General features: G+C 40.6%; 1 protein-coding gene across 1 annotated transcript in view; it reads left to right on the top strand.

Annotated features, from left to right (window-relative positions):
* LOC101854982 (DNA-dependent protein kinase catalytic subunit) overlaps nt 1–13270 on the top strand; it is a gene marked incomplete in the record, with an annotated part of 122273 nt that overhangs the window by 13372 nt on the left and 95631 nt on the right. The window contains 12 exon segments of the mRNA XM_035972423.1: nt 284–415; nt 1706–1824; nt 4311–4394; nt 4761–4836; nt 5294–5425; nt 5766–5885; nt 7403–7559; nt 7841–7953; nt 9675–9867; nt 11376–11587; nt 12188–12295; nt 13003–13101. Coding sequence (XP_035828316.1) covers nt 284–415; nt 1706–1824; nt 4311–4394; nt 4761–4836; nt 5294–5425; nt 5766–5885; nt 7403–7559; nt 7841–7953; nt 9675–9867; nt 11376–11587; nt 12188–12295; nt 13003–13101 — 1545 coding nt within the window.

Genomic DNA, 13270 nt, shown 5'->3' with positions numbered 1-13270 from the left:
GCTGGGGTAAAAATTAACTTGAAAATGGCTGCCAAAGTTTGGTGACTTCTTTAGCTCGAGAGTCCTGGGCAACAAAAAATTTACAATTATTTTGCCTTTGATTAACATTTTTCATGAAAACCCACGCAGAAATGTGTTTTAAATGGACGTATAAGGTAATGAACCAAAATTTTAAAAATTTAATAAAAATGACTAAACCAGGGGAAAATGCTGTTTTCTTTGATTTCACTAACTTGACGAGCGCCTGATTTCTCCACGATGCCTCCCATTTGTTGCTGTCTAGGACCTGGCTGCCGAGGACTTCACTCTGGCTGACCGCAGAGAGCTCACCAAGGCCGTGTACAGTCAGCTGATGGCGGCCCTGATGAAGATTCTGCGCAAACTTGACCTTGAGGCAACTGTGGCCGACAGCGCGGTATGTTTTTACGTTTTTCTCTGTTCTATATCTGTCTGTAGAGGGTGCGGTGGCAGAGTGGTTAGTGAGCTCATCTCCAAAGCGGAAAGTCCGGGTTCGAGCCTTGGTTAGAACATCGATTTTTTTCGCCCCTCCCCCATCCTACCCACCCTGTAGTAATGGGTACCTGACTTTGAGTTGGGGAAGTAAAGGCGGTGTGGAAAGGAACTGGCCACCCTACCACAATATCCCGTAGGCCCAGGAAGTTGTCTCACTTACAAGGCAATCCTCAATGTCCGGATCGGATGCGGGAACAACTTGCTTTTTACATCTATCTGTATAATTTGCATTCATGTATCGAGGAATTTTGGTTAAAACTCCACTCAAGCTTTATCTCGATGCAACTTTTTGCCAATAGTGAGGTTTTTAAAAATGTTTTTGTCTGTTATATATCTGTCTGTATTTGCATTCATGTGGCGAGGAATTTCGGTAAAGAGTTCACTCAAGCTTGATCTCGAGGCAACTGGATGACAGTGTGGATTGAGTTTTTGTCTGTTCTGTCTGTCTTTCATGTATCTTGGAATTTGTTTCTCCCTCTGTTGCTATACTCTAGCCTACAGGTAATGACAACTTTTGCATGAAGATCCTTCAACCCTTACAGCCTGCGCTACTCCACAGCTGTGGGTGGTTGGCGGGTGTTCTGGAATGGTTTGCTCCTTCTTGCCTATCAAACATCTGTCATTCGTGTCTCTCCTTCTTATTTTTTGTTGTTGTGTTTGTTACTGTCTTGTAACACCTCTAATCTCCGGCACTTATATGACTTAATTGTGTTTCAAGTGTCGAGAAAGGCTTACCAAAAAATTTAATTATGTTCTGTATTTATGTATGTATAATAAATGTGAAGCTGTTGCAAACCAAATTTCGCCAGAATTTTTATTCTTCTATGTATTTGTTTACTCTTTTGTAACGCCTCTAATCTTCAGCACTTATATGACCTTATTGTGTCGCAAATTTTTATCGGTTTGTTACTCTTTTGTAACCCCTTTAATCTTTGGCATTTATTTGACCTTTTCGTATTACAAGTGACATAAGACACTTACTGTGGGTGGTTGGCGGATGCTCTGGTGTGGTTTGCTCCTTTTTGCCTATCAAACATCTGTCGTCCTTATCTCTCCTCCTTTTTTATGTATGTTACCCTCTTGTAACAGCTCAAATCTTCGGCACTTACATGACCTTATTGTGTTGCAAGTGCTGTACAACTCTTACTAAAATAAAAGCTAAAACACATACAAAAACTACAACAATCCACAGCTGGAAGGAGATGCGGAGATGGAGGAGAGGGAGGTTCTGTCGGCTGACCCGACCTACGGAGTCATCGCCAAGAAACCCAAAGACTTCTACGTCTTCATCAATCTCGTCGATTTCTGCAAGTGAGTTGTCTTCAAGTCTTTTTTTTTTTCCCCCCCAGGGCAGTGCCAGTGACTGAAGTGTCTTTAGACCATTCCCAAAGGGGAAATATTAACGTGTTGTATGCACAGTAGAATTGTAAATGGGCTGATTTATCAATGTCATGCTCATACTGTGCCGGAACAACAAAGGGGGAACTGCTGCTTCTTCTTTCCTCATCCTATCGGCATTTTTCCTCTACTTCTTTTGTAGGTTTGTCACTCTCTTGTCTACTGCTATTTCCGGGGTGCTTTGATAGTCGCAGCAGACTTTGTGCTGTTGAGGCTAGAGAGGTGAGCAGAGTAAGCCTGGTTCCCCGTTTAGATTTCTCTGTTGACATCCGCCCTCCGACGCTCGTATGAACTTATGCAGTTGCGAGTGCTGTAAAACCTTACCAAAACTAAAACTTAAAAAAAATAAAATTTCTGGCTTGAAAGTCAGTGAGATATAGAGATGACATTGTCTAAGATGGCTCCCCATTGTTGAGGAGAAAAATGATTGTCTTAGACAGGTGGTTGTCCTGTGTAGTGTCATTATTACCAAAAATGGCATGGTGGCAAGTGGGAAGTGGGAAGTGGTTGCGTTTTTTAAAAACAAATTATTGTCTTGGACAGGTTGCAGTTGAAGCAGGTTTTGGCTGTTTGCCTATGATAGAGATGGAGAGACACAGATAGATAAGATAAGATACATCTTTATTGTCCAGATCCTGGCACATTGGTTTGGTGTTTCACCAAGTGTATACACACACACACACAACGCACATAACACACACGCACACACACACACACACACACACACACACACACACACATATACGTGCGCGCGCGCACCCACGCTCACACACATGCACACACACGTGGCTTACAATCACATGCATAATATAAACGAGCAGCAATATAAACAATTTAGGTACATGCTCAATGTTATTTTGATGCATGCTCTAAGGTCGTAAGTATACTTGGTGGGACGAGAGAGTTTACTGTGAGAATAGACACCTGTCAGTGACTGATCTTGTTACGTTGTTGTCGATCCAGCAACAGCTGATGAGTTACTGACGCCAACCTCTTTTTTTTCTCTTTGAGGAAAATTGGTTTTCAATAGCGTGTCCACTTACTTACACAATAGCATGAAATATCGGGATGGTACAAAGCGAACAATACTTTTTAACCCTATCTGTACGCCCTGGGGTCATTTTGTACCCCCGGGATTGTATTCTTTGCATTTTAGAATACTTCTAGTACGAAGATCTCTTTGAAACTTTCAGTATTTTTCAAAAAATCATTTTGACAGACTGCCATGCCAAGCGTATGGATCGGATTAATGAGTAAATTCCCTCTTTGGAAAGTGGTGACACAGAGTTCTCCACGTCGTTTGGATAAGATAGTAAAGCTAGACGTACGGATAGGGTTAATCAATTATAAAACCTGTGTTGAATTATGATCCCTCCTCACTACGACACTCATATGTGTCACGACGCCGTGGACTCAGGCGCTCGTAAATTTGGGGACATGTGGAGTTATTGGTATCATCTTAATGCTTGTCCATTTGCCCTGCTTTTGATGAAAACAATATCTGTTTATCTTGGGTACAAGTCAAGATATTGGTGATTGAAGGAGGTGGAGGTCGCCTGTTTTCAGAGGTAAAATTAGTGGGAAAATGGCTGCTAAAGTTGAGTTATTTCCTTGGCTTGAGAGCTCGTGGAAACTGAAAATTTACGTCTTTCATGCCTAAGATCAACGTTTTTCACTACAATCTACACCGAAATATGTTCTTCAAAGGTCATGAAAGGTGTTGAGCCGAAAAACAAATATTCGATAAAAATTCCCAAACGTGTGGAAAAATGCCAGTTTCTTGACTTTGATTACTTTGACGAGGGCCTGATTTCACCACGCTGCCTCACATATGTTTACCATAGTTATTGTTGTCGACTGGAAAAAAAAGTGTATTTGAGGCGTAGGAATAATTTTTTCAAATGGTGTATTTTTGAGCACCGAACAGAGTACTTCGTGCAACTGAATGCTTCCCAGATTTAGTGTCTGTCTGGGCAATAAGCTGTGGAGCGTATGGAGTCGACTTTTCTACGGGGACATGCCCTATAAGCCTGCAACTTGTTATCATTATTGTTGTTGTTGTTGTTGTTGTTATGATTATTACTATTATCATATTGTTATAACTCTTAACCATTATTTTCATAATTATTATTATTATTATTATTATCGTTTTTATTATTATTATTATTATTATATTATTATTGTTATTATTATTATTATTATTATTATTGCTGTTGTTATTAATAGTACCATTATTGCTGTTGTTGTTTTTGTTGTTATTATTAGTATGATTATTGCTCCTGTTATTGTTATGACTATCATCATCGCTGTTGTTATTATTGTTGATTTTATTTTTGTTGCTGTTATCGTTATTGCTCTTGTTGCTGTTATTATTATTGCTGTTGCTGTTATTATCCTAGGGACGTGCTGGTGACAAGCCATTGGAACCTGTTTGAGGACTGGGTGTACACCTTCGCTCATACCCTCGTTGTCATGTCAACCAGGTAGGAATTCTTTAACTTCTCTGTATGCTATCTCCGAGGGGGGGTAAACCCACCTCTTTCGGTACGAAATCTAAAATTGGCATATACGTAGCTGAATTGATATTTAAATCAAAACAAGTGGAATTATTTCGGTATTTTTTCATCTACCGAATGAACTCCTCGGGGAAAGAGACCTTTTTACGGCAGTCGCCAAAAAATAAATTTGACGTAGAAGTTGCTGTAAAGGAATATATACGGTTCAGTGCCTAAGGGCTCATACTCAGATTGTCATCGAATCGAAAAAGATGGAATGAAATATGAGATACCTAGCAGTTTACGGAAACGTCTCCTTTGTTTTCGACGTGGTTAAAATATTTTTCTTTTCAGGCATCCTTTGGTCAGTGGCTTCTACAGACTATTGTCAGTGACCATGACCTTGGCGGACAAGTTGAGCTATTTCAAGGTTTGTAAAAAAAAATTTAAAAATATGAACGAGACTTGTTATAATATACCTTCTTCAAAAACAAAAAAATAAAGCGAACTGCTTTTATTTACTATGGATACTCTGGTGTGGTTTGCTCCGTCTTTCCTGTCAAACATCTATAGTCCTTATCTCTCCTACTTCTTTTTCGTGTATGTTACTGTCTTGTAACACATCTATTCTTTGGCATGTATATGACCTTATTGTGTTGCAAGTGCTGTTAAACTTTTACGAAAACTAAAACTTTTATTTACTATTGAGCTGTCTTCTTAATTAAACTGTGTGTGTGTGTGGGGGGGGGGGGAGGTTGTGGGATGGGAGGGGAAAAAAGAGCGAGGCGGAGTGGGCAGAAGTTTGTTTGGATTATAAAAAAAACTGATTTATAAATTATCAATTTCAAAATGCCACCACTATCTACTACTACTTTTTTCACCCCCAGGCCTTTGACAGCCAGTCCCAGAAGTCTCCCAGACTGGAGGAGAGTATGGACATAGGAGAGGGTGGGGTCGCGACAGGGGCGGGGCAGGAAGTGGAGGTGACCTTTCACCTCATCAAGAAGTTCTCCAAAGAGGTAAAGGAAAAAAAAAAACATGTGCAAAACTGTATAGGTTGAACGCCCCTTCCAACCTCCCAACACCATGAGGTAATTTAAGAGGACGGACTACTGAAGTTAATAATAATAATCGTTAGTTTATTTCTTTGTTTGGCGCTTGCTCTAGACCCCCCCCCCCCGGCTGTCCTGAGGGGCACGGACACTACCCTCATTCCCAACTAACTCCTCGCATAGACTGACCAGAAAACACTTTGTGCATCTGATAGCCTGTAACAATGTGCATTTATAGGATTTTTTTCCAAAATGTCGCTCAGCGGGTTTTTTCACCTCTGCCCCTCAATTCCACTGACGTCATCAGGTGCTGGTGCGTATGAAGCAGTATCGCAACGAACTCCTGGCCTCCTGTCTCACGCTGATCCTCTCCCTGCCCAAGGAAATCATCGTGGATCAGATGTCCTCCGTGGTACCCGCCATACAGGTAATCATAATAATATTAATAATAATAATAATGATGATGATGATGATGATATATATGGCTCTTTTCGTCTATTCAGATGGTCAATTTTGCTTAAGATGGTCTCAAGGTTGTCTTCATGCAGCTTCTTTCATGGCTAATTCTTCCTATGTTTGGAGCGCAGATTCTGTCTCAGTGCTTGCATGTCAGCGTCGTAGATTGATGATAATGATGTGATGATGATAATGATAATAATGATAGCTAGTGTAGTAATTAGATCTAACGTTATTTTTTTGTATTTTCCTGATGAAGCCCGTGGTTGGGCGAAACGTTGAACCTTTATAAAATTTTCTTGGGAATTCTACAAGTCTCAACCCTTTTTTTATTCTCTGCTGTTTACGATAATGATAATGATGATGATGATAATAATGATAATAATAATGATGACAATAATACTGATGACGATAAGTATCTCTGTTGAATAAGGGCTATGTTCAGAAGTTTGAATACATAATTCTTGTGTCTTGTTTGAGGCATCGAGTAATACTATATTGTGATTTCTCAAGTGATCCAGCCTATAGCGTTGTCGGCAGTTTTACTGCTGTGCGTTATGAAGAGTCTACATACCAAGAGGGGCCACTTCTCTCTTTGAGCCAATTAAAAAAGTGTCCTCAAAATTCGGTGGCGCCCTCTTCGCAAAAGCGCACCTTTTTCGAACAGAGTTATCCTATAAATTCCGGAAGAACGCTTTTTATAAATGGTTACGCTGACAAAAAAACTTCTTCCGGAGGAAAGGGTGATTGTTTTCTTCGTTTAATTTGACTTTAGAATGAAAAGCTAGAGGTCATTAAAATAAAAAAACCCAACTAAAACTCCACACTGAACGAACCCGAACTGCTGATGAACAGCAGTCGATCTGCGCACGCAAGGAGGTGCTATTCCTATTCTTCTTCTGGAAAAACGAAAGAGAGCTTCAAAACAGACTGCAGCGCCATCTGAAGCAAAGAGCGTACTTCCGGCGGACACTTTTTTGGCTGAGTGAGTGGCCCATCTTGTTATGTACTATCTTTGGCGTTATGAAGAGGAGAGTGTTCATATACCGTATCTTTCTTGACCTCACAGCCGTATCATACTTAAAATCACAGGAAAGTGTTCATATGCCGAATCATCCGTATCATACTTCACCTCTTAGGAAAGTGTTCATATGCGTATCATACTTGACCTCACAAGAAAGTGTTCATATGCGATGCCATATTTGACCTCACAGGCGTATCATACTTGATCTCACAGGAAAGTGTTCATATGCCGTGACCTCACAGGAAAGCGTTCATATCATCCGTATCGTACTTGACCTCACAGCCGTGCCATACATAACCTCTCAGGAAAATGTTCATATGCGTATCATACTTGACCTCACAAGAAAATGTTCATATGACGTGATTTCACAGGAAAGTGTTCATATGCCGTATCATCTGTATCATACTTGACCTCACAGCCGTATCATACTTGACCTCACAGATGTATGATACTTGACCTCACAGGTGACCTTCACCCTGGGTCTGAGTTACCTCCCCCTGGCTGAGGTGGGCCTTCAGGCTTTGGAGTCGTGGTTTCGACAGCTCCCTGCGTCGGTGCTAGAGGCGCACTACACCAGTATTCTCCCCTACCTGGACCCCTACCTGAGAACAGACGATCTGGGTTAGTGGGTGCTTGGCGGGTGCACTGGTGTGGTTTGCTCCTTCTTTCCTATCAAACATCTATCATCCTTATCTCTCCTCCTGCTTTTTTTGTGTGTTACTTTCATATAACACCTCTAATTTTTATGACCTATTAGGGCTGTAAGGGCCGTAAAAACTTAAAATTTTTATAAAGATCTGGGTTAGCAACTCTCCCCTGCCTTTTTTCCCCCCCTGCATTTTTTTCCCGTATCTTCATTTTCATTGTTCTGAGAGTTTGTTGGGGCCTTGTTGTTTGAACAGGTGCTGAAGATGTTGTCAAGGAAACGACTGTCGTGGTGAGCGCGAAGAAGTCGAGCAGGAGGAGCAAGGCTCCCATCAGACTCATCAAAAACGCTCAGTCTGCGGACGACAAGGTCAGAAGTTTGCGCGGGATTTTGTGGAAGATTACGTTTTGAATCCTGTTTTTGGAAATCATATGTGAGGCATCGTGGTGAGATCGGGCGTTCGTCAAAATATTGAAATCAAAGCAAAAGTTTCTCCCCCCCTCCCCCCCTCCCCCCCCTACAATTTGGCAATTTTTATCAAAATTGTGTTTTTTAGCTCAACACATTTTATGTCCATATAAAAGCACATTTGCGTGTGATTTTTACTGACAGACGTTGATTAATGGCACAAAATATGTGAATTTTCAGTAAAAATCAACACAGAAATGTGTTCTAAAATGGGCGTGAAAGGTGTTGAGCCAAAAAACGAAAATTGGATAAAAATTGACAAGCCTGCCGAAAAATGCCAGTTTCTTCAGTTTGATTATTTTGACGAGCACCTGATTTCACCACGCTGCCTCTCATATTATTCTTATGCTTTTCAGAAATGTTTGAAATTCCTACAACAAACATCCTGTGGAGTGAGATCTTCTTCTACATCATACCGTCTCAAACAATAGTTGTAAAGTGCGCAGATCATGCTTTAGAGCGTAGTTATGCGCTATATGGTCGCTTTTAAGGATAGGCGGGCTAACCCAGATTTCGGAGGGTTTCCAGAAATCTTGACCTACACCAAAAGTAGGCATTGCGCTACCTGTAGGAGAAGTTTAGTTTCATCTGGTGTGTGTATTTATTTCGTTATAGAGAAAACTCTCTTTGTCTTTTAAAGAAACTGAACAAGGGTCAAAAACTTTTCCTGAGATTTTCTCAAAACTGCATTTCGGGATAGTCCACGTGTGCTTAAAAGCAACCATATATAAATGCAGTTTTTATTATTATTGAAAGTGCTTGGAAACGGTTGCAGAAATATTTTTCACCTTGGCTTGATTAGAACTCTTTGATTTCATGCATGAGGTGATATTTTCTGTATCTAAGGCGTCAGAATGTTGCTGTTCTGAGTTGAAAATTTTGAAAACTGCTTTCAAAATATTTTCTGAAAAGTTGTCTGTCATGTTTTTTTTCAAAGTATTTTGTTTAACACAAAATGTATTTTTTCAAAGTTTTAAAATTATGTTCTTTTTCTTGCTTATTCCATCAGTTTATTTTGCCGTTTTCCCCTGAAAGAATTTCTTTTTGTTATATCCACCTCACCACAAGGTGTCTGTGGGTCTTTGTGTCGTCTCGTGGTGTTTGTTGTAAAAACATGTATGGGTGGTCGGCGGGTGCTCTGGTGTTTTTTTCTTCTCCTTCTTTGCCATGAGTGGGTGGTTTGCGTGTGCCCTTAAGTGGTTTGTTCCTTCTTTCCTATCAAATATCTCATCGTTCTTATCTCCTCTCCTTTTTTGTGTTTGTTACTTTCTTGCAACACCTGTTATCTTCAGAAACTTATATGACATAATTGATTTGCAAGTGCTGTAAAATTCAACAATGGGTGGTTGGCGGGTGCTCAGGTGTGGTTTGCTCCTGCTTTCCTATTAAAGATCTATCGCCCTGATCTCCCCTCCTTCTTTTTTGTGTTTGTTACTCTCTTGTAACACTTCTAATCTTCAACACTTGTGTGATGTAATGGTGTTGCAAGTGCCGTAAAACTCTTACTAAAAAAACCTCAACTCTCTTACTAAAACTTAAAAACAAGATTTGTTTCATCTTTTCGTTGTTTTTATATTCTTTTTTTTCTTTCTTTCTTTCTTTCTTTCCATCTATTTGTCCAGGGAAGCAAGTCCCAGCTGTCGCAGGTCAAGCAGCGTATCTTGTATTTTCTGGGCTCCTTGGGAGGCCAGGTGAACCACACTCTGCAGGACCGAGCAGACGCCGACATCAGCAATGAGGCGGTGGCCTGGGACTCACAGAAACACCTACGCTTTGACGTGCCTTTCTTTGACATGAAGCCCGTTATTTTCTTTGGTAAGCAAGTTGTCGTCTGTGTTGGCCTCTCACAAGTCTGTTTTCAAAAACACTTACATTTTTTCAAAGAATGTTTTCAAAAACTCTTACATTTTTTTCTAAGAATGTTTTCAAAAACTCTTACATTTTTTCAAAGAATGTTTTCGAAAACTCTTACATTTATCAAAAAGAATGTTTCAAAAACACATACATGTATCAAAAAGAATGTTTTCAAAAACACATTTTTTCAAAGAATGTTAAAAAGTTAATTACAATTCCTGCTCTTGACATGAAGACAGTCATTTACTTTGGTATACAGGCCATCTGTGTTGGTCAATCACCAGTCTGTTTTCAAAAACACTTTCATTCTAAAAAATAGATATTTGAAAAAGATTAATTACAATTCCTGCACTATGAGATAGATTAGTCCTGTCCTTTATTTTTGTAAGGAAGCCGTCTGTATTTGGCTGCCCTAGAATTACAAAGTTCTATTTGTGAAACTCAAAAGTTTTGATGTCAAATTTCTCAAAATGTGCTCAGTACCTGGTTTTGAGGAAATTTGACGTCAAAACTTTTGAGTTTCACATCATGTCAAGGTTTTTTTTCAAAACCCAATTCTATGAATATCTGGATAACGACTCTGAATAATCTTTCAATTTTGATAGAGCAAATAGAACGTTTGATTTCTGACCTCATTGGCTTAGTAACTCAAAACGGCCAAAATGTCTGATAGAACTGAACATTTTTTTTCAGTAGACGTTTTACGGCGCTCGCAACTGTATAAGGTCATATGAGCACCAGAAGATTAGAGGTGTTACAAGAGAGTAACAAACATAAAAAAGAAGAAGGGGAGATAAGGACGATAGATGTTCGATAGAAAAGAAGAAGCAAACCACACCAGAGCACCCGCCAACCACCCACTGATAGAACTTTGTAATTCTAGTGTAGCGATTGGTCAACCGCAAGTCTGTTTTCAAAAACACATTTTAAAAACAAAAATTATTTAAATAAAAAAAAAAAGACAGTTCCTGCTCTTTGACGTGAAGCCAGTCTTTTATTCTGGTAAGGAGACTGTCTGTATTTGTCAGTCACAAGTGTTTTTAAAAACGCTTAGTCTATAGGCCATTCCCAAAGGGGGGACATTAACATCTCGAGTTCTTATGCACAGTAGAATTGTAATTGTAAATGGGCTGATTCATCAATGTCACGCTCATAACTGTGCCTGAATTGCAACAGGGAACTGCTGCTTTTTCGTTCCTAATCCTTACTATCGTCATTTTTCCTCTACTTCTTTTGTATGTTTGTCACACTCTTGTGACCCGCTATTTCCGGGGTGCCTTGATAGTGGAAGCAGACTTATTGCTGTTGAAGCAAGAGTGGTGAGCAGAGTAAGTCTGATTCCCTGAAAGGACTTGGGCTCATATGACCTTATGCAGTTGCGAGCGCTGTAAAACCTCTACTAAAACAAATAACATTTATGAAAAAAAGAAAAAAAGAAAAAAGAAAAAGACCAATTGCTGCTCTTCCAGATCCATTCCTCCCTCACGTGGTCAAGCTGGCCCAGCAGTCAAGTGACCGGCAGACGAAAGTGGCTGCCTGCGAGCTCCTGCACTCCCTGGTGCTGTACGCCCTGGGCCGAGGGGCGCAGCTGCCCGGGGACAGGCAGAACAAGTACCCCATGGAGAGGCTGTACCGCAAACTGTTCCCTCCCCTGTTTGCCTTAGCCTGCGATGTGGAGCAGGTACGTCTCACGTATACTGTCGTGTTAAACCCATGTATATTGTCACACTTAATCCATGTATAATGTCACTCGAAACCCACGTATATTGTCACACTAAACCCGTGTAAACCATTTTTAGATTTAGTACCAAAAAAGGAGCCCGGTGTAGTGTGTTTGCCCCCTACGGAGATGAAAAGTTAAACTGTTGAAGGTGCTAGAGGCTGTACCTGAAGCTGTGCCCTCCCTTGTTTGCCTTAGCCTGCCATGTGGAGCAAGTATGTTGATGGGGGGGGTGTAAAAATTGCCTACACTCGTTTTGGAAAAATTTGTGTTCTCAGAATTCTGTCCAAATTTGGGAAAGAATTCCGGGGCAGACGGTTAACTCAAATTTTGTGGGTGGTTGGCGGGTGCTCTGGTGTGTTTGCTCTTTGTTTTCTATCATCAAACAACTATCGTCTTTATCTCTCCTCCTCCTTTTTTGTGTTTGTTACTCTCTTGTAACACCTCCCTCTAATCTTCGGCACTTATATGACCTTATTGTGTTGCAAGTGCGGTAAAACTCTTACTAGAACTAAAACTAAAACTAACTCAAATGAACACGTGCAATGCTGTTCTCCACAGGTGTGCAAAGACTTGTTCGAACCTCTTGTCATGCAGCTCATTCATTGGTTCACTAGCAACAAGATGTCGGAGAGCCCTGAGACGATGGCCCTGCTGGACTGTATCTACGTAAGTCTCGTTTCTTTTTAAATTTGTCAGTTATAGTGAGAGTTTAGGTGAAGAAATGGAAATGGATTGGGCACACCCTGAGGAGACCCCTGACAAGCATCATCAGACAGGCTTTGACGTGGAGTCCACAAGGAAAACGTAAGAAGGGAAGACCAAAGATGACATGGAGGCGAACGGTACAAACGAAAATGGAAAAGGCAGGGACATCATGGAAACAGATAGAAAAGGAAGCTCAAGACAGGACAGGCTTGTTGGAGAAATGTTTTTGATGGTCTATGCTCTGCTGGGAGTTAAAAAAAGGGCAAGAGAGAGAGTGAGAGTTTTACAGTTTTTGCAACACAAATAGGTCTTGTAAGTGCCGAGGACAAGTTGTGTTACTAGAGTGTAGGGTCGTCAGTTTTAGTAAGAGTTTTATAGCTTTTACAACTCAAATAGGTCACGTAAGTGCCAAAGACAAGAGATGTTACTAGAGTGTATGATGCCTAGAAAAGAAGGTGGACGGATAAGGAGAATAAATGTTTGATAGGGAAGAAGAAGAAGAGGGGTTACTAGAGTGTAGAATACAAAGAAAAGGTGGTGGACGGATACGGATGTTTGTTACTCTTTTGTTACCCCTCTAATCTTCGGCACTTATATGACCTTATTGTGTTTCAAGTGCCGTAAAACTGTTAATAAAACTAATGAATATTCATGCGTCTGTTTCCCAGGACGGTCTGGTCCAGCCAAGTGACCCCTCGCTGCGAGACTTCAGCGCCCGCTGCCTGCGCGAGTTCCTCAAGTGGTCACTCAAGCAGATCTCTAAAAAGGTTGGCAGGCTGAGAGAGAGAGAGAGAGAGAGAGAGAGAGAGAGAGAGAGAGACTCCTGACAGTAAGATAGACAGGGGAAGGAACAGAGAGGAACGGACAGGAGCAAAGAAACACTAATGTTTTTTCGTGTCCAAAAGTTTACCTTTATACAATTATTTGCAGATTCAA

This window comes from Aplysia californica, unplaced genomic scaffold (assembly GCF_000002075.1).
Source record: "Aplysia californica isolate F4 #8 unplaced genomic scaffold, AplCal3.0 scaffold00688, whole genome shotgun sequence".
Taxonomy (NCBI): Eukaryota; Metazoa; Mollusca; class Gastropoda; order Aplysiida; family Aplysiidae; genus Aplysia; species Aplysia californica.
Note: the sequence above shows the minus strand (reverse complement) of the source record. Positions and strands in the feature narration are given on the sequence as shown.